Here is a 22,800-nt window from a genome sequence, read left to right as displayed (position 1 = left end):
CTTCGTTCCGCACGAATAATGAACGAAGGTACAGTATCATACGAAAGTACGAAAGTACAATGCTACAAAGTACGAAAGTACCTTCGTAGTTCGTACACAGCTACACACTGTAGCTAGCTAGCTACATAGTACATACGGAAGGAAGTACGAAAGTACTTCCGTACAGTACTTATTACCTACAGTACTTTCGTACGGAAGTACGGAAATAGATATACAGTAAAACAACATATCATACTTCCGGAAATATGATATTCATACTTTCGAAAATAGATACTACTTTCGTACTTTCGTACTTATTAGTACGTGTACGTGTACGTACGTGTACACGTGTACGTGTACAGTAGGGCTACTTAATAGATATTTTCGTCGAGTCGATTCCTGTGGAGTCCTGCCATATCCAACTGCACCAACATGAGAGATTATTTGGATTATAGCGGAGAAGTAACGAAAAGTACAGCTCACTTTGATGTCGGTGGTCAGTCAACTGTCAGCGAACACCGGACAGGCGGCGAATGTAGTGAAGGTGCTCCGGATTCTGTGACTGACGTCGGGGATCATTTCGACTTTGACGTCCTTTTCACTGTAAGAAAAACGACAGCGACAGAGCCCTCTGTCAGTCATTGTATAGAAAATTCAGTGCGGCGGAAAGGAAGGCGAAAACGCAATTCAAAACCGTTCGGCGAGATTCACAGGAAGATTGGAATGTCCAGGAAGAAAGTCAATATCAACCTGACTCCTGTTGCTCAGCCACGAAGGTTCGAGGAAGGTTTGCCAGTATACAAATCTTTTGGAAACTTTAGTGATCTCTCATGTGGCCAAATCCCCTCAGAGGAACAATCTAGAGCTCCAGGTAAGTGTCCGTTTGATTGTTGGTGTTGCTTCTGAGCTTGCATCTATAGTTTTAATGGAATAATCTGCGCACTTCCCCTGTCTGTTCTACTGGCGCATAATTCTGAGACTCGCGAAGGGGGGTTTCCCGAGTTTTACCTTGTTCAATCGTGCAGTCTGCTCGTGAGAGCATAAATTGTTCTGATGAGCTAAGGTGAATAAGAAGTCAGTAGTCAGTATTACCAGTATCTACTTCGTCTTTTCATTCTCAGCCAACACAACATACAATGTCGAAGGGATAATAACTGCTGCCCCAACGAGAGTGGCCATAGTAGGAATTTCGCCAAAAATCCATGCACCAACCGCCGCTGACCACATGAGTTCGGTGTATCGGAATGGCGCAAGAGCAGAAGCATCTAGGAGGCTGAACGACTTCAAAAGACAAAACAAAAGCAGATTAGCCCCTGCACCAAGGATGGCGAGTAGGCAGAGCTGAAAACCTGTCGGTGCAACCCAGGACAAGAGCGCAGGAATAGTAGCAATGAGAGAAGTAAATAGGGCAGTATAAAATATCATCGACCAAAAAGACTCCTTCCCGACAAAAACTTTGTTGAGCACGTCGAGGGCAGCAAACATAGCAGCAGAGAGTAGCACACATAACCACATGGGGTCGAAACCTGAACCTCCAGGTTGAACCACTATGACGACACCTGAAAAACCAACGATAGTGCTGATCCACCTGATGGCATCGACTTTCTCCTTTATGAATACGCGTGCCATAACCAGCGTAAAAAGTGGTATCGTGAAGTTAAGAGTAGTAACAACAGCAATCGGAGCGATGGCTAGCCCTTGACAGTAGAGTGCAATACCAGTGGCCAGAAGAAAACTCCTTGCTACGTGTAAATGGACACGCTCAGTTTTGAATGAGTTCATGCCTGACACAATCATGACAGGTAGCATCGTGAGAGTTGCAAAGGCGAACCGGAGAAAGACCACCTGAGCAACGCCTAGGGTGCTGCCTGTGTACTTCATAATGACATCGTTGCCGACTCCAATAAGCTGGTGTGCAAAAAACCACAAAATTCCAAATAAGAACTTCGTGGTCTTGTCCCCGCCGACAGTGTGAATATTGGCGGCGCACGCTACTTTGGTTGGAGCGCGTCTAGCACGAGTGCAGGAAAGATGCGTGTGATTTTGAAGAGTGTGTGCACATACGGCTACCCTCTGGGTAAATACAGAAGGGGGAGTCACAACCTTCGCACTCCTGAACGTTGCATGGCTTAGTTGTGAGCAGCCGCTAGTTGATTTGTTTTTGTAGTCTAATACATAAAGATAGGACGGAATCACCGAATTTACTGCAACGTGCATGACGAAGGATGACAGTCAAATACAGGAATCATTCCCTTCTGCCTTGAGTTTTGCTCAGCCAAATCGACCGAAACTATGATATAAATAGCTACGTGTAGCTGAACGCCTTCCGTACACGGTTATTAAACGGTTAGCCTACTCGTACATGTACAGAAGGGCCCAACGAATACATGTACACGTACAGTACAGACTGTTCTCAGCAGGTGGGAAAAGTTGTCCACGGCCAAAATTACCATACCGATCCATTCTTAGTTACCACAGTACCTCCACCCTCCGCGCTTCAACCGCCGCTCACGTCGCCGCGATCTCGCGAACGCCGTCGCAAAAATGAGATAAAGTGCGAAGAACACCGCGATGCGTGCGATGACGCGCGAAAACATTAGCTCTTACCGTGAAGAAACGCGCGCGCGTATTGCCGGAAGGCGGCGAAGTAGTGATTTCACGATTCCCGCGGAACGCGCACAAAAACGAGCGCGCCAGCAGTCAGCCCAGCTCGAACCCCCCCTCCGCGCGGGGGGAGCGCAGTGTTTTGAGGGTGGCGAGCTCTCCGCGTCCTCCAGGCGACGCGTTCGAGGCTCACGAGTCGAGACGCGGCGGGCGCGTTCGTACACCAGGCGTGAGCGCGGCTGCGTGCGCCCGCGCGCGCGCTCGCGCAAACCGAACAAATTCCCCATAGAGGAATTTCCCCATAGGGCTACAATAAGAAAATCACGCCTCTCCAATTGCCCATAGGAAAAATTCTCAGCTTTTCGCCGGAAAGGGACGGAATAATTTATGCTGACTACAAGAGTATCATATAATGCGGAAGTACAACTATCGCTGTATGTACGAAAGTATTAGCTATGTGCTACGAAAGTACTTTCGTACTATTATGATAGAACATAATACGTTAGTATACTTTATCATACTTTCGTACATAGTAGTACGGTATATATGAACATAAAAATAATACTGTACCTTCGTTCGTACAGTAGTGTGTAGCCTTTGTATCACACTGTACGTAAAAACTTCATGTGCTTTGAACGTGTACACGTACGGGAGCACATGTACGTGTAGTTGTACGAAAGTACTTCCGTACTTCCGTACTTTCGTACGATTTTTAGAAATACCCCACCGCGCCGTGCCCATTCCCTTCTCCCAACTGACGGACGGCCCAAGCCAGAGGCGCTGATACGGAAGTGCAGAAGCACGTAGCCCTGCGTACTTCCGTTCCGGTGCTGAACGAGGCTCCTTCTGGACCTGAAGGTTCCTTCGCACGCAACAACTTTTAGCACGTAAACTGGGATGGGGAAATACCTGATGACGCAAGCCTGCAGATTCATCGCGGCAACGTGCCTGCTCGGCGGTCTCACGTGCACATCTGTGTTTTATCGTTATTTTCCCTCTGTCTGGTCTGTGCACAAGAATTACTTCGTGTCGGAAGACGCCGACTTGAAGAAGGTTCGCAAGCGCTGGAACGTGGTCGGCAAGACGAGCGCTCCTGGGATTCTCAGTGTCATCGCACTTGTTTCGGAGATGCGAGCCGCATTCAACACTGGATGTACTCTGTCCATCAAAAGCCGACGCGCGAACCTTGAGGCTTTGTTGAGCATGGTGGCTGAAAACGAACGTGTGATCCTAGACGCAGTGTGGGAAGACCTACGTCGACCTTCTGGTGAAACCTTGTACTACGACTTCTTGCTCGTGCAAAGCGAACTGCGCAAGCTCATTAAACATATATATCGTTGGACTGTCCCCGAGAGGGTCGGGGCATTTTCGCTGCTCACTTTCCCAAGTTCTCAATGGATCGAAAAGGAACCTTATGGGCTTGTTCTGATCGTTGGACCTTTCAACTATCCTTTCTTACTTACAAGTGGGGTTATCGCTGGTGCTATTGCTGCTGGAAACAATGTCATCCTCAAACCAAGCACGGATGCCCCGATTTCATCTCGTCTACTGACTGATCTTCTCGTGCGTTATGTTGACCCGAGGTTGGTTACCGTGGTGGGACCAAACATACCGGGTGACGGAGTCGACGTGATGTCGGCGTTACTTGCAGAAAAGTTTGATTTCATTTTCTTCACAGGATCGACGAGGGTGGGGTCAATCATCGCACAGCGTGCTGCCGAGAATTTGACCCCATGCGCCCTCGAACTCGGGGGTAAGAATCCAGTATTTGTCACCCAGACTTCAGATATTTCAATAGCTGCAAAGCAGTGCATCTGGGGCCGTAACCTCAACTCTGGCCAGCAGTGCATCGCGCCAGAATATGTAGTTTGTCATGAATCAGTGCTTCACCAGTTTACTATGGAGTTGCAGCATTGGATCGATGTGCTAATACATAAAGCCGATGCTGAGGGCACGAGCTGCCGGGGGCGTGAAGGTGGTAGCACGAGTGAACGCCGTCTTTTGAATCGAGTCACGAGTTTTTTAGGGAAGGTGGGTACTCGGGGTGAAAATTTTGTCTGTGGGGATGGGTCTCAAAGTGCCAATGGAGTTGAGCCTACTGTCGTTGTTTGCGGTTGGGACTCGGATCTTATGGTTGAAGAGATGTTCTGCCCTATTCTTTGTGTAATTCCCTATGATGACTTGCGAACAGCAGTTGCACACGTCCGCACTCGCCCAAAGCCGTTGTCTCTATACATCTTCTCTACAAGTCGCACTGAACAGCGGATCATCTTAGACAACACGACAGCGGGGGGTGTCACGATAAACGGGGTGGTATACCACGCGGGCCACGCGGCGCTGCCTTTTGGTGGGGTAGGAGAGAGTGGTGTCGGTTCATATCATGGCGAGCACTCCATTACCTGTTTCCAGAATAGAAAGCCAGTTTTGCAAAAATGGCGAGGTATTGGTGATCAAGGACTGCTGACTGATCCATTTTTTGTGTATGGCCCACATAAGGGAATAAAATTGAATCTTCTGCGCGCGGTTGGAATGCTCTCTTAACTTTCATTTCATGTAGCGATGATGGCATGCATTGTTCAACTTGTCACTGTGGCGACACAGTCAAGTGCGGAAATGGAATTCGATAAATGGGTCCGAACGTTGGTGTTTATGATATTTTTTACTTAGCGGTAGCGAGCACAGGGATTTGAAAGAAACGAATTTGCAACGATATATCAACTCAGGAATGCTCTTAATACAGTTTGTCTGGGAATATCAGGCTTGAACCTACGCGCTACACGTTTTCTAATTCTGCCTTCACAGTCCACTCACTGTTCTTCAACTTCAAAATAACGCAACAAATATTACCTTTATTTGTCACAAGGAATTTGACATTCTGAAGTACACGAGTTATTATTTGCTGCTGAGTTACCACAACAACCAGAACACAGATTATGTATCTGCCGGATACTGTTGTGGATAACTCAGCAGCTATCTATCCTCAGCACCCTTTTTTAGCAGCATCAACACCTGAGCGTTTTGTGATCGAAAGAGTGGTAAACTCCTCTGAAACAGTGGGGTGTATACCTACGGTGCCATCAAAGTCTCTCTTCTTGGCACCCATTCGCATTGCAACGGCATATCCCTGTGTCACCTCACCAGCATGCGGCCCAATGTAATGAAATCCAATGACACGTTCATCATCCGACAAGTTGGTGATGAGCTTGGAGTAGCACGAGTTGTCTTCACGGTGTGCGACCCCATCAAGCGCCTCATGATTTATCGTCCACTCGAGTGGCTTAAAATACGAATGATATACCTCCACATTTTCTTCGCCGTACATTTCGATGGCTTGTTCTTCGGACATGCCTATACAACCATATTCCTGTGGGGTAAAGACAGTTGTTGGCACGAGACTGTAGTCCATTTTTTCAGTACTTCCACTATAAAGGCGCCGCGCCAAACGAACACCAGCCTTAATTGCAACAGGCGTAAGTTCTTGACGAGTGTCCAACACGTCTCCAAAAGCAAGGGTCGACGATGGCGAATAAATTCCAAAGGAGTATTATATCGAATACAAAAGGTAGATCAAACACGTCAAGAGTAATGCACATAAAACAAGTTCCTCCCAACCGATTGCGAAGATGTGCGGCACGTTAGTCACCTCGTCAACTGCTGGGATCTTGCCGTTTTTAGGGTTCACGTGAACTCCAGCAGTAGCCAGATTAAGCCCTTCAGTCACGGCCATGCGACCAACAGCAAGTATCACGGTGTCGAAAACAGCAGCAAACTCAGAGCCAAAGACAGTATTCTTAATAGATACTTTTATTTGACCATCGGCAGCCTTCTCGAAAGCAACTGGCTGGGAATCACGCATGAAGTTGGTCCCATGACGCTCCATATGACTTACTACCATTTCGGCGATTTCAGAGTCAAAGCCACGAAGAGGGACAGAGCGGATAGCAACAGTGGTGTCATAACCTAAAGCTGTGAGAAACCCGGCTGTCTCAAGCGAAATATATGAGGCACCAACACATAGTGTCTTGCCTGGTGGTTTTGGAAGAGAAAAGACATCGTCGGAAGTAATGCAACATTCACGAGCACCGGGGACGTCGAGGTAACTTGGACGTCCACCGACAGCAATCACAAATCTTTCAGAAGTTATTTTGTCGACTTTACCGTTCTTCTTGGTCGCCGTGATGGTGTGTTCATCGATGAAAGACCCGAAAGCATTTATGTAGGTTACATTATTATCTCGTAGCGCAGTACGATACCCGAAATTTAAAGATCCAATGTGGTCTTGAATACCGTTCACCATTTTACTCCAATCATGGCCATCAGACCTTAATTTCCAACCAAATTCTCTGGCATCTGAGAAGGATTCACCCAAAATTCCAGCCTGATGCATCAATTTCTTGGGAATACAGCCAACGTTGACACAGGTACCGCCAAGCCCCCAACTTGTTCCTGCTGGGGATGGCTTCACGAAATCTAGGCATGCGACCTTGGCGCCGAGCTTTGCAGCCTCTTTAGCAGTAGCCTGATGTCACGGGGAGAAAAAAAACATGTTTCTGGTGATATCTTCTGGATTATCACAGTTTGACAAGAAATTGTTTCCAAAACGTTCAAACTAAACAGAAGGGTTTTTTTGGGGGGGAAGTCGGGGGCACGTACGAGGCCGCCAGAACCGCCACCTACAACCACGAGATCATAATCGAATGCTTGAAGATTTGTGCTCATAGTGGGTGCACGTCCGTGATACTGACTTGCCGCCGCAGTTGGAGCAAGGGCGACCGTGCGCTGGGTTTGAAAGCAGGGTCGCAACTGTGACGTGAAGGCTGCCCAGCCAACGAAAGCTCGAAGACGACGCGTCGAAATGTGTCTATATCGCGAATCAAGTGACAATCCGAGGATAAACAGCCGCTTTGTTGCAGGTGACGCTTTCTACCACGGTCCAAGTGGTTTGTTGGTAAGCGGTTGGTACCTTCGAAGGTACGAAAGTATTTTTTAAGGTATACGAAAGTATTTTTTAAGGTATTCTATACGTGTACAGTACAGTACGTGTACATGTAGTCCTCCACGTAATTCGAAAAAAACCAGCAAAAAAACGTACTCGTGACTAAAACACGTACAAAAGTGTACCTTCGAAGGTACGCGCGAACACCCGCGCGCGAAACACTTCAAGGATGATGGCACGTGGGTGTGCCCAGTTTGTCTGTACCACGACATGTTCTTGAAAGAAGAGATGAAAGAGGCGTGGGCGATAGTGGAAAATGCTTCAATATCATGATATTACAGCCCGTCCAGGCCAATTCTTTTTTTGGTTGATCCAGCGCTTCTCGCATTTTCATTGCAAATACCCATACGCTTCCGCTGCGCGCGTACTCCGTACTCGCAGCTCCGTTCAAACTTCAGTCGTTTGAAAGGGGTGCCCACGGGCGTTCGCGCGCTGCTGGAGTCGCGGGAGCGTCACGAACGCCGACGTCGCAAGCAAAGCATTTACTCGAAATACCACGATGCGTCGAAGCATGCAAAAATATCACACCGCTCGCTGTGATGATCACGACGTAATCAGCGCTCGAACAGGGCCGGACGCAACTTTCAACATCGCGTTTTCGGGGGCTGGTGGAAAAAAAAATTCTCCTCATTCAAGAAAGATTTTGCAGAGCCACCTTTGACATATAAGCGCCGCTGACGTCGTTTACTTTACGGGAAGTGGCACAGTATTCTTAATTCAATCGATGCCCCGCGATGTGACGAAGAACTCTTCTCACTGTACCGAGGAATGTTACGGCCTTTCCCCGACGCTATGGCCGCGCGAACACGCAGACCTCGCGGAGAGGTGTAAAACTGTCAGAACTCTGATCGTAGACGAAAGGGCGACTGAATCGTCAGACCGGTGAAGACGCGACCCTCGGTCAAATCCGATCGGTCAAGCCGGTCAACCGGAAGTACGCGAGAAGAGCTGGATAGAACCGAAAAAAGAGCCAGATAAATTTTTTTGCAATACTCGTACAGTATGCAGAATAAAGTCAGAATAATAATAAATACGCGTTAAATAATCTTATTTTATACAGTAGTGTACGATATCGGATATTAAGTTGTACAACTTATTTACTTAGATAATAGATATGCTAGAATATCTAAAAATAAGTACGTACCTTCGAAGGTATCTAGCTAGCTATCTACCTTCGAAGGTATCTAGCTAGATATGCTACCTTCGAAGGTACGAAAGTACTTCCGTACGGGTTGCTAATAAAATAAACATTTGATTATGATATCACGACTATGAAAATACGCGCATGTTGGGCTACGCGTACACGCGTACACGTACAGATAAGACTGCATATCAAATGGATTTCATGTCTTCGTACGAAGGTATTCTATACTTTCAAGACTCTTTCAAGTACTTTCGTAGGGCCCTACTTGTACAACATTATTTAATACTTTCGAAAGTACCTTCGAAGGTACCTTCGAAGATAGATACTTCGGTATTAGATACTGTACGTGTACACGTACTGTACCTTACGAAAGTACCTCGTACTTTCGTACTTCCGTGCGTACACGTACAACAATGATAAACGATTAGCCCTAATTTATACATTATACTGTCGTTTACGATTCCGCCTCACTTGAATCTATCTGGATTCAACTGCTTTCCCTTTGATCCATTGAGGAAGTGACGCTGGACGAAACTCAATCAAATCAAAAATCAATATCTTTTCATATAGAATAGTTATGAGTGCGAGGGCGCTCTGTAACTCGCGCAGTTTACACCTTTATAAGAGGCACTCCTCGTCGATAGACATGTTCAGAATAGCTTCAGTTCGGCAACAGTTGGGTCAAGCGAATCGTCCCCGACGCGGAAATCTACCTCGGCCACGTAAATATCATCCGCGTGCGAGATTCTCTGAAATTGCGGCTCCTGTTTCCACCGGTACGGTCGTTTTATAGAACTATGCAGCGTCGCAAACCATTTTGTGTGACTGAGTTTACCCTTATAATTTCGACAGGTGGAGATAGCCTGCGCTCTACGATGAAGTTGATGTTTTCGCAGGCAGGCAATGTAGTGTTTCCTGGAGAGTCGTCACTAGATTTTGAAATTGCCGAGTGTTCTAATAGAGCGTTAGGGGACTACCAGGCAGGCAAACTTCTCCTAAGCTTCAGAGGTTGATTTCATGCTTTGCCTTCTCTCCATGGATCGCAGTGTAACAGCGCTATGAAGATCTTTGCTGAACTCAAGGATAGAGGAGATACTCGCTTCAAGAACCCTCGCTCTTTGGCAGAGGCAATAATTCAGGTATTGCTTGTCAATGTTAAAGTTCATCTGGAGATCGACTGTCATACATTTCAAAGGCAATACCAGCGGAGAACAGTTTTTTTGAGAAGTTGGCGGTTGCCGGCCCAGGATTCATAAATATTACATTCTCACGTGAATTTCTTGCACAAGAAGCCCTCCGCGTTTTTCATTGTTCAGCTGGTTAGCAACTCCCCGATTTATTTTTATTCTTTGACAAACACCAACACTGTAACCCAGATGGAACTTTTGAGACCACTCGCAAGTTCAGAAAACTCACTGCAAAGAGGGCAGTCGTGGACTACTCTTCACCGAATATTGCCAAGGAAAGTGTATTGATGGCGGTGTTTCGTTTACTTTTGGTCTAACATCATTCTGACATATCCTTATTTTAGTGCAGGAAATGCACGTTGGCCACCTGAGAAGCACAATTATTGGGGAGACAATTTGTCGAGCACTTGAATTCGTCGGTGTTGAAGTTATACGGTGAGCTGAGAATGTAGTTTCTTGTACTCTTTCAGCAGAAGCATTTTATTGTTTTGGGCCATTTTTTTTAGGTTAAATCACGTTGGAGACTGGGGAACTCAGTTTGGAATGCTACTTGCTCATCTCGAGGATATTTCAGAATCGTCCGACTTTGAGGTAAAAAATCTCCAGGAGCTGTACAAGGTGAGTCACCTGTGTGTTTCTGTGGAAGATCGCACCAACTGATCCTCTTTACAAATTCAGCAATCGAAAATACGTTTTGATTCTGATGAAGACTTCAAGGTTCCTTTGTTTCATTTTCTGATTTCCTCGAAGATATTCACCACTTCTACACTAGAAACGTGCGCGGGCAGCTGTGGTGCACCTACAAGCTGGTGATAAACATTTAAAAGAAAAATGGACCGATATCTGCGAGGTGACTACGATCTGCGTTCTCTCTTGGAATAAACTTGAAATGCCGATTTTCGACCTAAATCTTCAGGTTAGTCGACAAGATTTCGAGGAAATATATCGGCTATTGGATGTTCACATTCTGGAACGCGGAGAAAGCTATTATAATTATTTGATCCCTGACGTGCTCAGTGAGCTAATTGAGAAAGAAATAGCCGTGCAAAGTGACGGAGCATTGTGCATATTCGCAGATGGCAGTGATTCCCCTCTAATCTGCAGAAAGAGTAATGGGAGCTTTAATTATGCTTCCACAGACCTTGCTGCTTTGTGGCAGGTATTTCTTCTCTCTTTACTCGCATACAACTTTTCCATTTAGAGAAGACTACGAATCATTCAATTGAGCTCCTCGTTAAACAGCGCATCAGCGATCTTTGCGCTGACTGGATAATATATGTAACTGATGTCGGTCAGAAGAAGGTAGTTCACTGGTTAAAATAGCCATGTTTTCATTGGGACTGAAATGCTTTCACAACAGCATTTCGACGCCATTTTTGACGCAGCTAGTCGTGCAGGGTGGTTAAAACGAGAGAACGTACGAGCCTTTTTTATTTTGAGATCAGGTTTTTTTTCAGCTTGCTTTTACAGGGGAATGTCAGCTTGGATCATGTCGGATTTGGACTAGTTATGGTGTATTGCGTGTTCCTCGTCAAAACACCCCCTCGTTCTTATCTTACATTTATAGGGGGTTGACGGCAAACGTTTTCGCACCCGATCAGGAGACACCGTGCCGTTGAAATCCCTTTTGCGCGAAGCACAATCTCGGTGCTTAGATAGCTTGCGAGGAAGAGAAAGCACTCTAAGTGATGACGAACTAGAGGTAAGTTCTCAGTTATTCATATATATTTGTCATTTTTGAACTTTTTTTTAACGGCAACTAATGGTGGCTGAGAAATGGCCCTGCAACTAGGATGCGTCACGTATTATGGGTGTGGCAGCAGTTAAATATGCGGATCTTCATAATAATCGGTTGTTATCTAGTAGTTTTTTTGTAAAATTTCCGTGCAGTCTAATTCTGTTTTCTTGAAGCTTAACAAACTACACATTTTCATATGAACGCATGCTGGACCTTAAGGTACAATGATTTTGAAGATTGTATTGCAGCTATTTTGTCAACGAAACACGGATACAATTTCAGGGCAACACTGCGGTCTATCTCTTATACACGCATGCACGTATCTCCTCCCTCTTGGAGCGTGCTCACACACAGGTAAGTTGACTATACCTTTATGGCACCTTCTCGTGATGGAATTATCATTCCCAGGACCTTGAGCCTCTGAGCATAAATGATTTGGTGCGTGTTTCTACTGCATAGTCACTTCAAAACATGCAATTAATGCATTTCTCAAGGTTCTGAAAGATGAGTTTGAAAGAGTGCTTGCTCTCACGATTATGAAGTTCCCCGACGTAGTTGAGTCAGTAGTACAGGTACCTTTTCAGTCGACATGTTATATTCCTCCTGACTGAGAGCTCACCGTCAACTATTATAAGGATCTTCTTCCTTCACGACTTTGTGACTACACGTACAGCCTATGTGTGACGTTCAACGAATTTTATGGATCTTGCAAGGTATCTGACTGTTTTTATAGTATTTCATTTCTGATACTGTGGTCATATTTTCCTTTTTGCAGGTGTTAGGCGGTGAACAGGAGAGGTCGCGGACGTTTCTCTGCCAAGCTACAGCTATATCGCTAAGGCAATGTTTTCACATTCTTGGCATAGAGCCACTATACAGGCTTTGATTTTTTCGACGGAACAAACCTGAATGTGCATAGACCTCATACTGGAACAATGTGAAACAGCACTTTCGTACTCAGGCACTTTCGCATTTTTTATCACCGAATCGTTCTTTTGAACAGACAACTACTGGAGTCTCTTCACAACAGGAGCTTTCAATGAAACTGTCAGAATGTTCTTTGACGAAGAGAGACTTAATTCGATGATTTGGAAATTGAGAAGAGAAAGTGAGCCACGCAGTAATCACGTCCACATTGTGCTCAAAATAAACTAGATATTCAGTTGATTCGTAGTGTTTGTATCCTTGTGTGAGCTTTTATAAATGCAGCCCACTTTTCCCAGCCTCGATTTCGTGATCCTCGACACGCGTGCATGTAGGCTCCAAGTGCAACTGTCTGTGTCGTTTGATCGATATCTGCCTCGACTCGGCTGTCAAGAACAAGACATACCAATAATGCTTCCACGTCCACTTCTGGTATATTTAATTCTGAGGATATCACCGAAAAGCGGACACGAGTGTATGGTTTTATCAGCTTCAAGAGCACCTGAGTTCGAAGATTCTTCAAAAGCTCCTCGACATAATCATGAATAAATGGATCCTCTATGATGTGCTGGTTATTGGTGATGAGCAGCGCTTCAAAGTCGGATATGGAATTCCGGTGGTATGCGGAAACTAATGAAGTAATGACTACTACCTCAGGGTCAGAACGAAAAGAACGTGTTTCTTGTGCATCAAAAGGGTTCACATCAGACTCCATCAGCATATTCGCAATAACTAAGTATTTCAGACTCTGAATACGTCGAGACTGGCCAGCCTCGTCATAGGACTTAAAAGATTCAAAGAAATCTGTTGCTGCCTCTCCCCACTGTCGTTCTGCCATATGCATTTTCCCGCCACACTCGCGAATTATTCCAAGGATGTGAGGGTGTGGGATAGCAGAAGTGACAGTTAAAGCTCTCAGATATGTTTCCTTCAGTCTCTTATTATTCTTTTGCTCCGTATACATTTGAATTTCAATAGCATACACTTCTAGTATCTGAGTTCCCTTTTGCTGATCAAAAGACCCATCGTTTTTCAGGCAAGCTTGGTGCAGCTTTTTGATTAACTTTCCAACTCGAACAAACTCTTTCATTGAAAGCCAGAGGTTACAAAGCTTCAGATTAGTTTTGAAGCAAAGACGCGCATTTTTATCATCCTCAAGCGTACACAGAGTAGTCTCATAAAATTCTTGACGAAACATTGCGTTAGGCGAAACACTAACTGCATCGATGATAGAGTTGAGAACCTTCTCACTGTAGTTGCGAGTAACTGCAGAACTGACATACTTCAACAGCTGGCGATAAGTTATCAACATATCTTCATAGTCACCGTGCTTTAGGTGTAATTTTACGATCTGTTTCAAAGCCTTGAAACCCCACTCGCCTGGCTCCTTTTCCATAACTAATACTGCCGAGAAACCATCAAATGCATCTTTAAAACTTCCTGCTTCCAGCAGAGCTGTTTCACGAAATAAGTGTGCCCCAAAAATTCAGTGGAATGAAGTGATGAGCACATAGACAGTATACTTGACAACTTACCTTTCGCGAAATAATACTGGTTTTCGGCATCTACGTCAGCTTCATCGGGATCTTCATCGGAGTATTCGAATCCGTAGTCTTCGAGCTCGTCGTCGGTCATCCACGAGGCTTAGAAGCCAGCGAGCACGGGCCTCTTTAGACTGCGCCTTCGGAGTAATAACTTTCCCAGTGAGTAGAGACAGTTGAACAGTTGAAAGAGGTACTGTAGCAGTAGGCCCAAATACTGTACGTGTACGTGTACTGTAGGGCTAATAGTTCTTCGTACAAATAAGTTGTACTTTATGGGGTACATGTACAGTACAACTACAGTATCTTTTTTAAAATATTTTCGTACATATTTTGAATGTATCCTACACGTACACGTACAGTACACTACAACGTTGTACGTGTACAGCTGTACACGTGTGCACGAAGTTTAATACGAAAGTATTTTATAAGGACTACGTACGCGTGCTGTACACGTACTGAATACAGCCAGAAAAAGGTACGAGTACTGCCGGAAGTATCATACTTCCGGAAATATGGCTACTAAATAATACTAACAACTTTATACGAATTGCGAAGGTACACACAATAATAAGTTTATCTTTATCTTCGAAGGTACAGTACTTCCGTACATAGCTACATACATACGAAGGTACTACCGTCGTATAAATTACAGCACAGTAACTTGTACACTTACTGTAGCATTTTTCATAGTGGTAGCGATATATAACGTACGGAAGTAGTGTACAGTACGACGTACTCAAATTTTTTTTCCGACTTTGGCAAGTAAAGAAAGGTGTACAACGTACTTCCGGAAGTACAACGTACTGTACGTCGAATGTGTTTATTCAGTTCCTTCGTACTGTACACGTACCTTCGTACAACGTCGTACGTTTACCCAGAAGAAATAGTATTAAACTTTATACACGTACAGTACTGCACTATTTTTAATTAAAACCCATGGTCGCTAGGCTAGCTAGTAGCTACCTTCGAAGGTAGCTAGCTACTATCGTGTACAAGTATCCGATAGCTACCTTCGAAGGTGCCTTCTTAGGTACCTTCGTAGATAGGTTACTACGTATTCGTACACGTGTAGCACTGTTAAGTAGCCAAGCGTGTAGATCTGTACCGAAGGTAGTTCATGTAGTATTCTGTACATAACAAAATAGTTTATAAACAACAATATCATACATAAGCTACAATAATAAATATTCCAGAGTCATGCGTGTACATATCGCACAACTTAGTATCACACGAAAGGAAGGTATCCTAGCTAGCTCTAGTGCCCTAGTTATTCATTTCTTGGCTGAATGACTGTTGCACTCAATGATAACTTAAGTACGAAGGTAATTCTTTATTTATCAAAAGGACAACGAACACTTGTACTCATGTATTTATACTCACTGTCGAAGTTCAAGTATAAAATTTTATTTCCCCTGCCTGTTTATAATAAAGAACGTTGTACCTCCGTAGTCTACAACTGCAGCTCTACAACGATAGCTGTACACGACGTCATTTTTTATAAAAAGTTGTCCAAATAAAATGGGCTATCGGATACTGTACCTTCGTACTGTACGTGTACGTGTTCAGCTGTACACGACTACCAAGGTACAATACACGTACAGTCGTACACGCATGCAGCACTATTTTGTAGGGATAAAATACATGTACGTGTACATACAGTACACGTACGTGTACAACATAGTACGTGTACTCATAAGCGTCACGAGGGGAAAAAAGTTACTTCCACATTTCAAAAACGTTCACGAAATGCATAGGGCACAACTATCAGATATTACCGATTTCCGGCAGCGAACCCGAAAAGAACTGGATGCTCCTCGTAAAGAAATGCACTTAAGACGAGCTGAAATTAGTTTATTGAGAAAGAAGTTAAGCATCGTCGTAAATGCCTTCCTTGCCGAGAGGAACAAGTCAGAAGAACGAATTCGTGAGGTGCGATTTTACTTGTTACGACGTTGTTGTCGCATTCGTCGCCTTGTTTTTCAATTGTTTTTCCTTCCAAGATCGGATATCGTATCGTCAGACGCAGGATTGCCTGCTCTTGCGTGCAAACTAGTTGCACAACCTCGCTTGCAACCAACCGTGATACCGTGTTCCCCTTTCCTTCCACGGCCTTTTGCACAGCTCGCAAGGGCGTATAAACGAGATTTGAGTGAGAGAGACTATAGCCTAGCCTCCATCAAGCTTCAAATGTGCAATTACAGACAACACATCAGGGTCCTTGAAATGCAGCGCAGTGCATTGAACGACGACGCAGAGAACAAAAAAGCTGAGTGCGAAATTCTTGGTGCACAGCTTTCGGAGGAGAAATACTCGAGCTCGATGCTTAAGAGTGAAATTGTTTGTCTGAAAGAAGCTCTGCAGGGTGCTGCAGCCGATTTATGTGAAGCAGATGCTGAGGTTTCACATCTCAAGAAAAACACTATGTCAGTTCTCGAGCATACAAAGGTAGTGGAGTCCTACTGTCCCCATGTGAAGGATTCGACGTCGCTATCCACTTCAAGAAAAACTTCAGGAATCCTATTTCGAGAGCACTTCAAAGAAGAAGCTGAGCTTAACTTCAAAGATTTTCAGTCTTGCACTGGAAAAAACCATGACGCTCCTGAAAGCTCCAAGTTTCACAAGAAAGGTATCGGGCATCAAGTTGAAGAGCACATTCTGACTTTTCAAGGCAAGTCAAGTCTCGCACACACAGGTTTACCACTGGCTGAAGTGGAACTAGAATCGATTTCCTATGAGGATGCCGCCGATCGTGTATCTCCTCTTGCGAAATCCTCGGGAATCCAAATCATACCAGGTCAAGGTATCACTACGAAACCGCTGAGTCCCCATGCTCTTGACTACAGAGATATGGAGAAAGCAGGTACTGCAAAGAAGGTTCAGCCCGCTCAACAAGCATCACTAGACGATAAATCTGTTGGTCGAAATAAAGTTGTCAGGGAGGCCTGTTTGGATACATGTGTCAAAGAAGCTGGTTGCGCAGTGAAAAGTGGACTGCGCGTACCGCTGGTGGGTATCCAGGAACTAACGAAAGGATCTGGGCCCTCAGAAGCCACAGATGTGAGCGCCCGCGGTGGCCTTTCAAAAAAACGAAGACTACTCGGCCAAGTTCCAGTACTTGGCTCTGATACTCTGCCTTCGGCCTTACTTTATGGCTTAGGCGAAGATTTCAGGGCCCCGAAATAGATTGCCTTTTGAGAGTAGTTCTTCTCAGTAAACACTACAAGAATGTGGGTTCTCACTATGCCTTGCGTCGCCAGCATAACACACGTTATTTAATGAAGCTGCGTAGATTAAGCTCTGAAGTTTTCAACCCTGATTTTTCAAGCAATTCTTCCGAGTTCATCGTATCAGAAATATCACAAATCCGGCTCATGATATCAGAAACTGTAAGTTTGTGACAATTGAATTGGTCTTTGAACCCGTTAACTGACAAATAGAACAAAAATATTTTTATGGTGTTAAATGGTTGCCACGGAATGTATCTTACCGAACTCAACAGATACGACGGGGGGGCAGTCATCCGATCGAACATTATGAAAAACTATGCAGTCTGGATTAGATTCGCGCGCCTTGGGCGCCAAACATCGCTGCAGAAATTCTCTGTGACACCTTCGGTTAATTTACACCACGACCAACTTCTGTGAAGGTTTCTGAACTGCTCACCTGACCGCTGCAGAACGAGGATCCGTGGCCGAGAACTGAATGCTCACCTGTGGAAGAGAAAAAACAATGAAAACGCAATGTCAAGGACTCCAAGTCAAAAATTGGCAAAATTCCTTCACAAGCTGGCGGAGAGACATCAAGGCTCGGTGACAAGCTGGACGAGTCCAAGCACGGGAATTTCATCAGACCTAATACACACTGTACACGTACACGTATAACGTTAGTACGAAAGTACAACTAACAAATGTACTTTCGAAAGTACCTTCGAAGGTAGCTTGTACTTTGAAAGTACTTTCGTACTTTCGTACGTACGGAAGTACTTTCGTACGAAAGTACGAAAGTACGAAAGTAGTACGAAAGTACGAAAGTACAAAAGGTACGAAGGTACGAAAGTACTACTGTAGTTGTACGTTGTACACGTGTACCTTCGAAGGTACCTTCGAAGATATTCTATCTGCTACGTTACGCGTTGTTCTCGTATTTAATATCATACTGTACGTGTACGTGTACTGTAATCAGATATACTGCATCATACCTTCGTACGAAGGCACAGTACAGCATAAAAAGGAGAAAGAAAATAAGAAGATATTTTCGAAGTAGTATCCGATACACTGTTGTACGTGTACATGTACAGTATGTAGGGCCTCGGGCTATCTAGTACGAAAGATCTTCGAAGATAGATACAAAATAGTTTATCGATACTAGCTAGCCCTAGTGTATGTGTTATGATCTACCTTCGTACGAAGGTACGAAGGTATAAAGTAACAGTACGTGCACAAAAATCAGGAGCATTATAGTCACACACAACTGTGCTGCAAATCCCCTCCCCTACAGCCGTGAATGCACTTCACAACGCCGCCTCCGAAAGATAACGCTCACCGGATTCGTAGATCAGCGATACCTTCGAAGGTATTCGTTATGTCGGGTGAAACCACTGTAAAGTTTATTTGTATTGAGATCACCTTTGTGACCTACGTCCGGAAGTACTTCCGTACATGTACACAACTACACGTGGAGCAATGAAACTAGGCCCTACAGCTGTACGGAAGTAACTAAACTTCCATATCCGTACACGTACGTACGAATCGAAGTGAGAGTGTAAATAAACACATACACTTCCATCCAAAATTTGACCGAATATGGAAAGGTTACGGTATACATTTAACTATGTTATACTCTCACGTATACATTCAACTATACGTTGTACTCTCACGTTCCTAAGTCTTTCCTGTTCACAACCGATTTAACCAGAAAGCAAGTCTTGTGATTAGCGCTACCAAGCAAGCAGTGACCTGAAAGCGTGTAGTTAACTGAGTATACCTTTAGATAGAGCAATCTTGTAATCTACTGTACCTGATGCAGCCGAGTCGTCACACGTTGGTGCAAATCCTAAAACATACACTATATCAGACAGTTGCTAACTCACTATGCACTACAACACTGTGATTTTGACTTCTTCACGCCGTCGTTGATTGCATTTACTTCAATTGTACTAGAGCCGTGGCGTTGACTCTGATCATTAGATTCATTCGACTGGGACTTCTATGAAAAGTGCTCGTAAGAAAAAATGTTGGACTTAACATGAAAAATCTTGCCTTCGAAACTATCTGAAAAACTTCAGTTAGAATTTGGTGGAAAGCAAGCTCGACATTAGTTGATTCAAGTGCAGAGGTTTCAGTGAAAGACAGTCCTGTAAACGAAGTGCATTAAAACATATCAAAGTATCATGTGTCGTGTAAGTTAAATAGGTGAGTTAAAGGAACAGCTTATTTACTATGTTAGGACCTTCATTTGCAGCGAATAAGCGTGCGTCCTCAGTTTGAACGCAACGCAAGTGCTTCAAATCGCATTTGTTTCCAATTAACATGATAACTATATTTGCATCTGCGTGGTCTCTAAGTTCCTTCAGCCATTTCTCCACGTCTTCATAAGATTCTGTAACAAAAACGTGACAAAAATAGTTGGAGGGTTTTAACACTTCAGAAAAAGAAGGAGAAGAACACTTACCGGACTTTGTTATGTCGTACACAAGCAACGCCCCTACAGCACCCCTGTAATACGCACTCGTAATGGCTCTGTACCTCTCTTGACCAGCCGTGTCCCATATTTGTGCTTTGATTGTGTTTGTGTCAACCTGAGAGCAAGTAGTTTTCACGCTTGAAAGTTCAGTTCGTTAGTTATGGTGTAGTGTGGTACCTCGATAGTGCGAGTTGCGAACTCAACACCGATAGTGGACTTCGATTCTAAGCAAAACTCGTTTCGCGTAAAACGAGATAGCAAGTTTGATTTGCCGACACCCGAATCACCGATAAGGACCACTTTAAATAGATAATCATAACTGCACAAGATCGTATCCGTGTTTGAAGTCAGACGAAGTCGTGGAAAAGCTTTTCGAGGATTTTGGTAATTGACGCGGAAACTCACTCGTCGTTGTCTTTAGACATTTGACTCGTAAATATCAACTAGCTTATTGATGAAAAGAGGGGTCTGATTTTTTTCTCAGATCGAACAAAAGCGCGGTTTTGTATCTGCTTTGACTAAACGACTTTACCACGGAGTGAATTCAGCGACACAAGTGTTTATCATACGAAGGTACTTTCGTACTTTCGTACTTTCGTACCAAGCAAGTAGTGTACACTAAGTATACTGTACACGTACGAAAGTACAGTAGGGCTACGCTATCTTCGAAACTCCTTCGAAGGTATGATACTTTCGTACATTCGTACTTCCGTACTTTCGTATGATACGTACATACGTACTAGATACGAAGGTACCTTCGAAGGTAGTACATAGATACCTTTGAAAGTCCTTTGAAGGTACAGTACATAGCTACTGTACATACGTAGTTACGTACCGTCGTACCTTCGAAGGTACTTTCGAAAGTACGAAAGTACAGTACGAAAGTACAACTTTTTTGTAGCCCTAGCTAGCCTACTGTACGTGTCTAGCTAGCTTTCTACTGTACGTGTACAACTACACGTACAGTAAACCTTTTGAACATTTGAGGCAAGCGAGAGTGGTACGAGTACAGTACAACTACACGTACGTCATACGAAGGTACTTTGTACTTTCGTATGAAGGCAACTTATGTAGCTATCGGTCTATCTAGCTAGATAGCTACAGTACCTTCGAAGGTACTTTCGTACAACGTACTTCCAGGAAGTATCATACTTCCGGAAGTAGAATACTTCCGGAAGTACAATTTAGCTACAGTACAAATCCTTCGTACGACTCTCGTAAGTATCGGATACGGAAGTTATCGATCATACGAGAAGATATGTCTTTTGAGGTACCTTCGTATGTGTCTATTTCCGGAAGTATCGGATACTTCCGGACAACGTTGTACGGAAATACTTCCGTACGGAAATAGAGACTTCCGAAAGTACAAGGGATACTTCTCACTTCCGCACGTGCACGTGTACGTGTACTGTACGTTGGTTGCACTTCCGGAAGTAACATCCGTATTTCCGTACAACGTTGTACGAACGAAGGTACAACACAGATGTACAACGTACACTGCTTGCTTCCGTACTTCAGTACATATTTTTGTACTACGAAAGTACTATTTATGTCCGGGAGTAAGTTGTATACTAAAAGACTATTACGATGTACAAATACCTTCGAAGGTACAGTACCTAGCTACAATGTACATAGCTACATAGTACATACCTACCTTCGTACGTACTTTCGTACATTATCTTCGTATGTAGCTATGTAAATCGAAGGTACGAAGGTAGTAGCTACGTGTAGCCTTAATGTACCTTCATAGGCTCTGAATAACAGTGATATGAGAATGTTGTGCACATGGCTCGCGAGTCGCTACACGTTTTTTTGTAACTTCGAGTGTACAGTACTTCCAAAGTACGTGTACAGCTGTACACGTACTTTCGAAAGTACTTCCGAAAGTTCATAAATATGCTACTTCCGGAACTACCTTCGTACTTCCGTGCTTCCGGAATTACACTACAACGTACACGTGTACTTCCGGTACAGTACAACGTAGTCTATTGCCCGTGCTTCCGTACAAACGCGTTATTTTATTTCCGTACTTCCGTACACAGCTACACACTCAGTTGTTCTGATAGTTTGACATACTACTAGCTAGCTACCCTAGCAGCCAGCCCTCCGTGCATACAAGTCTAGCTACGGAAGTACTTCCGTACATTTTGCATAGCTAGCTACCCTACAGTACATACTTCCGGAAGTACTTTCGTACGAAAGTACGAAGGTACACGTACTTCGGAAGTTCAAAATGAGGAACGTTGGGTATGGTTGTACCGAAGTACGGAAGTAAGTTGTTTATACTTCCGGAAGTACTTCCGTACATAGTCACGTTGTATTACTTTTATATCCGTACTTCCGTAAATACAACGGTGTAAGAAAGGTGTAGGGCCTAGGGATCTGAGCCCTCCAAGAATGTGAAGGTGTCGGGACTCATCAGTGTGTAGCTGTGTACTGTGTACGAAAGTACGACTGTATGATTACATAAAGTATCATACTGTAGTTGTAGTTCTTGAATTGTGTACGTGTATTTATGTTGAAGTACTTTCGCGTACGAAAGTACTTTCGTACGAAAGTACATGTACAACGTTGTACAACGCGTATTATTACCCGTACGTGTACAGCTGTACGCGTACAGTACAACTAGTACTGGGACTGTACTGGGTACAACTACAACGAAGTACGAAAGTACCTTCGTACATAGCTACATACATAGTTTACATACTGTACTAACTACGTACACGTGTAATGTAAGAAAATAACGTTGTACAGTACGTTGTACACGTACAGTAATACTAGCCCTACGTGTACATAAACCTGCGACAAATATTTTTATTTGTTCTTCTTTATTGGACGAAAGTACAACTACAACGTTGTACTTCCGTACGAACGTACGAAAGTACGAAAGTACGAAAGTACGAAAGTACTTGATATTCGTATTTGTTGTACACGTTTATGTACACGTACAACTACTACGTGTACAGCTCAATAAATACCTTCGTACGAAGGTACGAAAATAG

General features: G+C 44.1%; 10 protein-coding genes across 10 annotated transcripts; 5 read left to right on the top strand and 5 right to left on the bottom strand.

Moving 5' to 3' along the window:
• Positions 1-233: 233 nt before the first annotated feature.
• MICPUCDRAFT_49488 (Drug/Metabolite transporter superfamily) lies at positions 234-2,231 on the bottom strand. Its single transcript, XM_003056137.1, has one exon. The coding sequence runs from the start codon at positions 2,194-2,196 to the stop codon at positions 1,078-1,080; it is 1,119 nt and encodes a 372-aa protein (XP_003056183.1). The 5' UTR covers positions 2,197-2,231; the 3' UTR covers positions 234-1,077.
• On the top strand, positions 412-1,428 carry MICPUCDRAFT_55747 (uncharacterized protein; the record flags this gene model as incomplete). The annotated part of the gene is made up of 1 exon (XM_003056536.1): positions 412-1,428. One exon carries the CDS (start codon positions 412-414, stop codon positions 883-885), a length of 474 nt encoding a protein of 157 aa, XP_003056582.1. The 3' UTR covers positions 886-1,428.
• Positions 2,232-2,477: 246 nt separating the features above from the next.
• Positions 2,478-3,150, top strand: MICPUCDRAFT_65096 (uncharacterized protein). The gene has a single exon (XM_003056535.1). The coding sequence runs from the start codon at positions 2,551-2,553 to the stop codon at positions 2,926-2,928; it is 378 nt and encodes a 125-aa protein (XP_003056581.1). The 5' UTR covers positions 2,478-2,550; the 3' UTR covers positions 2,929-3,150.
• A 187-nt stretch (positions 3,151-3,337) lies between these two features.
• Positions 3,338-5,294, top strand: MICPUCDRAFT_55745 (aldehyde dehydrogenase). The gene has a single exon (XM_003056534.1). The coding sequence runs from the start codon at positions 3,481-3,483 to the stop codon at positions 5,122-5,124; it is 1,644 nt and encodes a 547-aa protein (XP_003056580.1). The 5' UTR covers positions 3,338-3,480; the 3' UTR covers positions 5,125-5,294.
• A 16-nt stretch (positions 5,295-5,310) lies between these two features.
• TR (thioredoxin-disufide reductase) lies at positions 5,311-7,551 on the bottom strand. The gene is made up of 3 exons (XM_003056136.1): positions 7,237-7,551; positions 6,193-7,102; positions 5,311-6,081 (listed from the first exon to the last, which is right to left on the bottom strand). The coding sequence occupies exons 1-3, from the start codon at positions 7,300-7,302 to the stop codon at positions 5,564-5,566; spliced, it is 1,494 nt and encodes a 497-aa protein (XP_003056182.1). The 5' UTR covers positions 7,303-7,551; the 3' UTR covers positions 5,311-5,563.
• Positions 7,552-9,184: 1,633 nt separating this feature from the next.
• MICPUCDRAFT_31931 (arginyl-tRNA synthetase) lies at positions 9,185-12,873 on the top strand. The gene is made up of 22 exons (XM_003056533.1): positions 9,185-9,499; positions 9,576-9,703; positions 9,770-9,862; positions 9,919-10,042; positions 10,100-10,189; positions 10,255-10,345; positions 10,417-10,528; positions 10,589-10,627; positions 10,683-10,760; positions 10,827-11,069; positions 11,153-11,212; positions 11,271-11,327; positions 11,381-11,422; positions 11,478-11,612; positions 11,703-11,761; positions 11,822-11,867; positions 11,931-12,002; positions 12,057-12,086; positions 12,143-12,220; positions 12,284-12,361; positions 12,424-12,585; positions 12,652-12,873. The coding sequence occupies exons 1-21, from the start codon at positions 9,301-9,303 to the stop codon at positions 12,532-12,534; spliced, it is 1,965 nt and encodes a 654-aa protein (XP_003056579.1). The 5' UTR covers positions 9,185-9,300; the 3' UTR covers positions 12,535-12,585; positions 12,652-12,873.
• On the bottom strand, positions 12,251-14,245 carry FUS12 (COP9 signalosome complex subunit 2). Its single transcript, XM_003056135.1, has 2 exons — positions 14,108-14,245; positions 12,251-14,027 (listed from the first exon to the last, which is right to left on the bottom strand). Exons 1-2 carry the CDS (start codon positions 14,205-14,207, stop codon positions 12,808-12,810), a joined length of 1,320 nt encoding a protein of 439 aa, XP_003056181.1. The 5' UTR covers positions 14,208-14,245; the 3' UTR covers positions 12,251-12,807.
• Positions 14,246-15,634: 1,389 nt separating this feature from the next.
• Positions 15,635-17,299, top strand: MICPUCDRAFT_70192 (uncharacterized protein; the record flags this gene model as incomplete). Its single annotated transcript, XM_003056532.1, has 1 exon — positions 15,635-17,299. One exon carries the CDS (start codon positions 15,635-15,637, stop codon positions 17,297-17,299), a length of 1,665 nt encoding a protein of 554 aa, XP_003056578.1.
• MICPUCDRAFT_55740 (uncharacterized protein) lies at positions 16,499-17,926 on the bottom strand. The gene is made up of 6 exons (XM_003056134.1): positions 17,899-17,926; positions 17,780-17,826; positions 17,604-17,716; positions 17,384-17,542; positions 17,118-17,304; positions 16,499-17,027 (listed from the first exon to the last, which is right to left on the bottom strand). Exons 1-4 carry the CDS (start codon positions 17,914-17,916, stop codon positions 17,385-17,387), a joined length of 336 nt encoding a protein of 111 aa, XP_003056180.1. The 5' UTR covers positions 17,917-17,926; the 3' UTR covers positions 16,499-17,027; positions 17,118-17,304; position 17,384.
• Positions 17,927-18,756: 830 nt separating this feature from the next.
• RAB11 (ras-related protein rab11a-like protein) lies at positions 18,757-20,339 on the bottom strand. The gene is made up of 7 exons (XM_003056133.1): positions 20,204-20,339; positions 19,976-20,117; positions 19,787-19,913; positions 19,565-19,714; positions 19,375-19,469; positions 19,133-19,321; positions 18,757-19,071 (listed from the first exon to the last, which is right to left on the bottom strand). The coding sequence occupies exons 1-6, from the start codon at positions 20,221-20,223 to the stop codon at positions 19,205-19,207; spliced, it is 651 nt and encodes a 216-aa protein (XP_003056179.1). The 5' UTR covers positions 20,224-20,339; the 3' UTR covers positions 18,757-19,071; positions 19,133-19,204.
• Between the last annotated feature and the right edge of the window lie 2,461 nt (positions 20,340-22,800).

This window comes from Micromonas pusilla (genome assembly GCF_000151265.4).
Source record: "Micromonas pusilla CCMP1545 genomic scaffold MICPUCscaffold_2, whole genome shotgun sequence".
In the NCBI taxonomy this organism is placed as follows: Eukaryota; Viridiplantae; Chlorophyta; class Mamiellophyceae; order Mamiellales; family Mamiellaceae; genus Micromonas; species Micromonas pusilla.
The sequence above is the reverse complement of the archived record's forward strand: the minus strand, read 5'-3'. Positions and strand labels throughout refer to the sequence as shown.

Coding starts and splice junctions, on each gene's coding strand:
- MICPUCDRAFT_55740 (XM_003056134.1), bottom strand. Junction 17,717..17,779: donor CCTCGTTCTGCAGCGGTCAG/GTGAGCAGTTCA, acceptor AAGGTGTCACAG/AGAATTTCTGCAGCGATGTT. Junction 17,543..17,603: donor CGTCGTATCTGTTGAGTTCG/GTAAGATACATT, acceptor TCTATTTGTCAG/TTAACGGGTTCAAAGACCAA.
- TR (XM_003056136.1), bottom strand. CDS start 7,302: ATGAGCACAAATCTTCAAGCATTCGATTATGATCTCGTGGTTGTAGGT. Junction 7,103..7,236: donor GTGGCGGTTCTGGCGGCCTC/GTACGTGCCCCC, acceptor CCGTGACATCAG/GCTACTGCTAAAGAGGCTGC. Junction 6,082..6,192: donor GCACATCTTCGCAATCGGTT/GGGAGGAACTTG, acceptor TTGCTTTTGGAG/ACGTGTTGGACACTCGTCAA.
- MICPUCDRAFT_31931 (XM_003056533.1), top strand. CDS start 9,301: ATGAGTGCGAGGGCGCTCTGTAACTCGCGCAGTTTACACCTTTATAAG. Junction 10,628..10,682: donor ATTCTGATGAAGACTTCAAG/GTTCCTTTGTTT, acceptor CTTCTACACTAG/AAACGTGCGCGGGCAGCTGT. Junction 11,423..11,477: donor TCGGATTTGGACTAGTTATG/GTGTATTGCGTG, acceptor TTACATTTATAG/GGGGTTGACGGCAAACGTTT.
- RAB11 (XM_003056133.1), bottom strand. CDS start 20,223: ATGTCTAAAGACAACGACGA. Junction 20,118..20,203: donor ATGTCTAAAGACAACGACGA/GTGAGTTTCCGC, acceptor GATCTTGTGCAG/TTATGATTATCTATTTAAAG. Junction 19,470..19,564: donor CTTATTCGCTGCAAATGAAG/GTCCTAACATAG, acceptor CTTCGTTTACAG/GACTGTCTTTCACTGAAACC.
- MICPUCDRAFT_55745 (XM_003056534.1), top strand. CDS start 3,481: ATGGGGAAATACCTGATGACGCAAGCCTGCAGATTCATCGCGGCAACG.
- FUS12 (XM_003056135.1), bottom strand. CDS start 14,207: ATGACCGACGACGAGCTCGAAGACTACGGATTCGAATACTCCGATGAA. Junction 14,028..14,107: donor CCAGTATTATTTCGCGAAAG/GTAAGTTGTCAA, acceptor TTCGTGAAACAG/CTCTGCTGGAAGCAGGAAGT.
- MICPUCDRAFT_65096 (XM_003056535.1), top strand. CDS start 2,551: ATGCGTGCGATGACGCGCGAAAACATTAGCTCTTACCGTGAAGAAACG.
- MICPUCDRAFT_49488 (XM_003056137.1), bottom strand. CDS start 2,196: ATGCACGTTGCAGTAAATTCGGTGATTCCGTCCTATCTTTATGTATTA.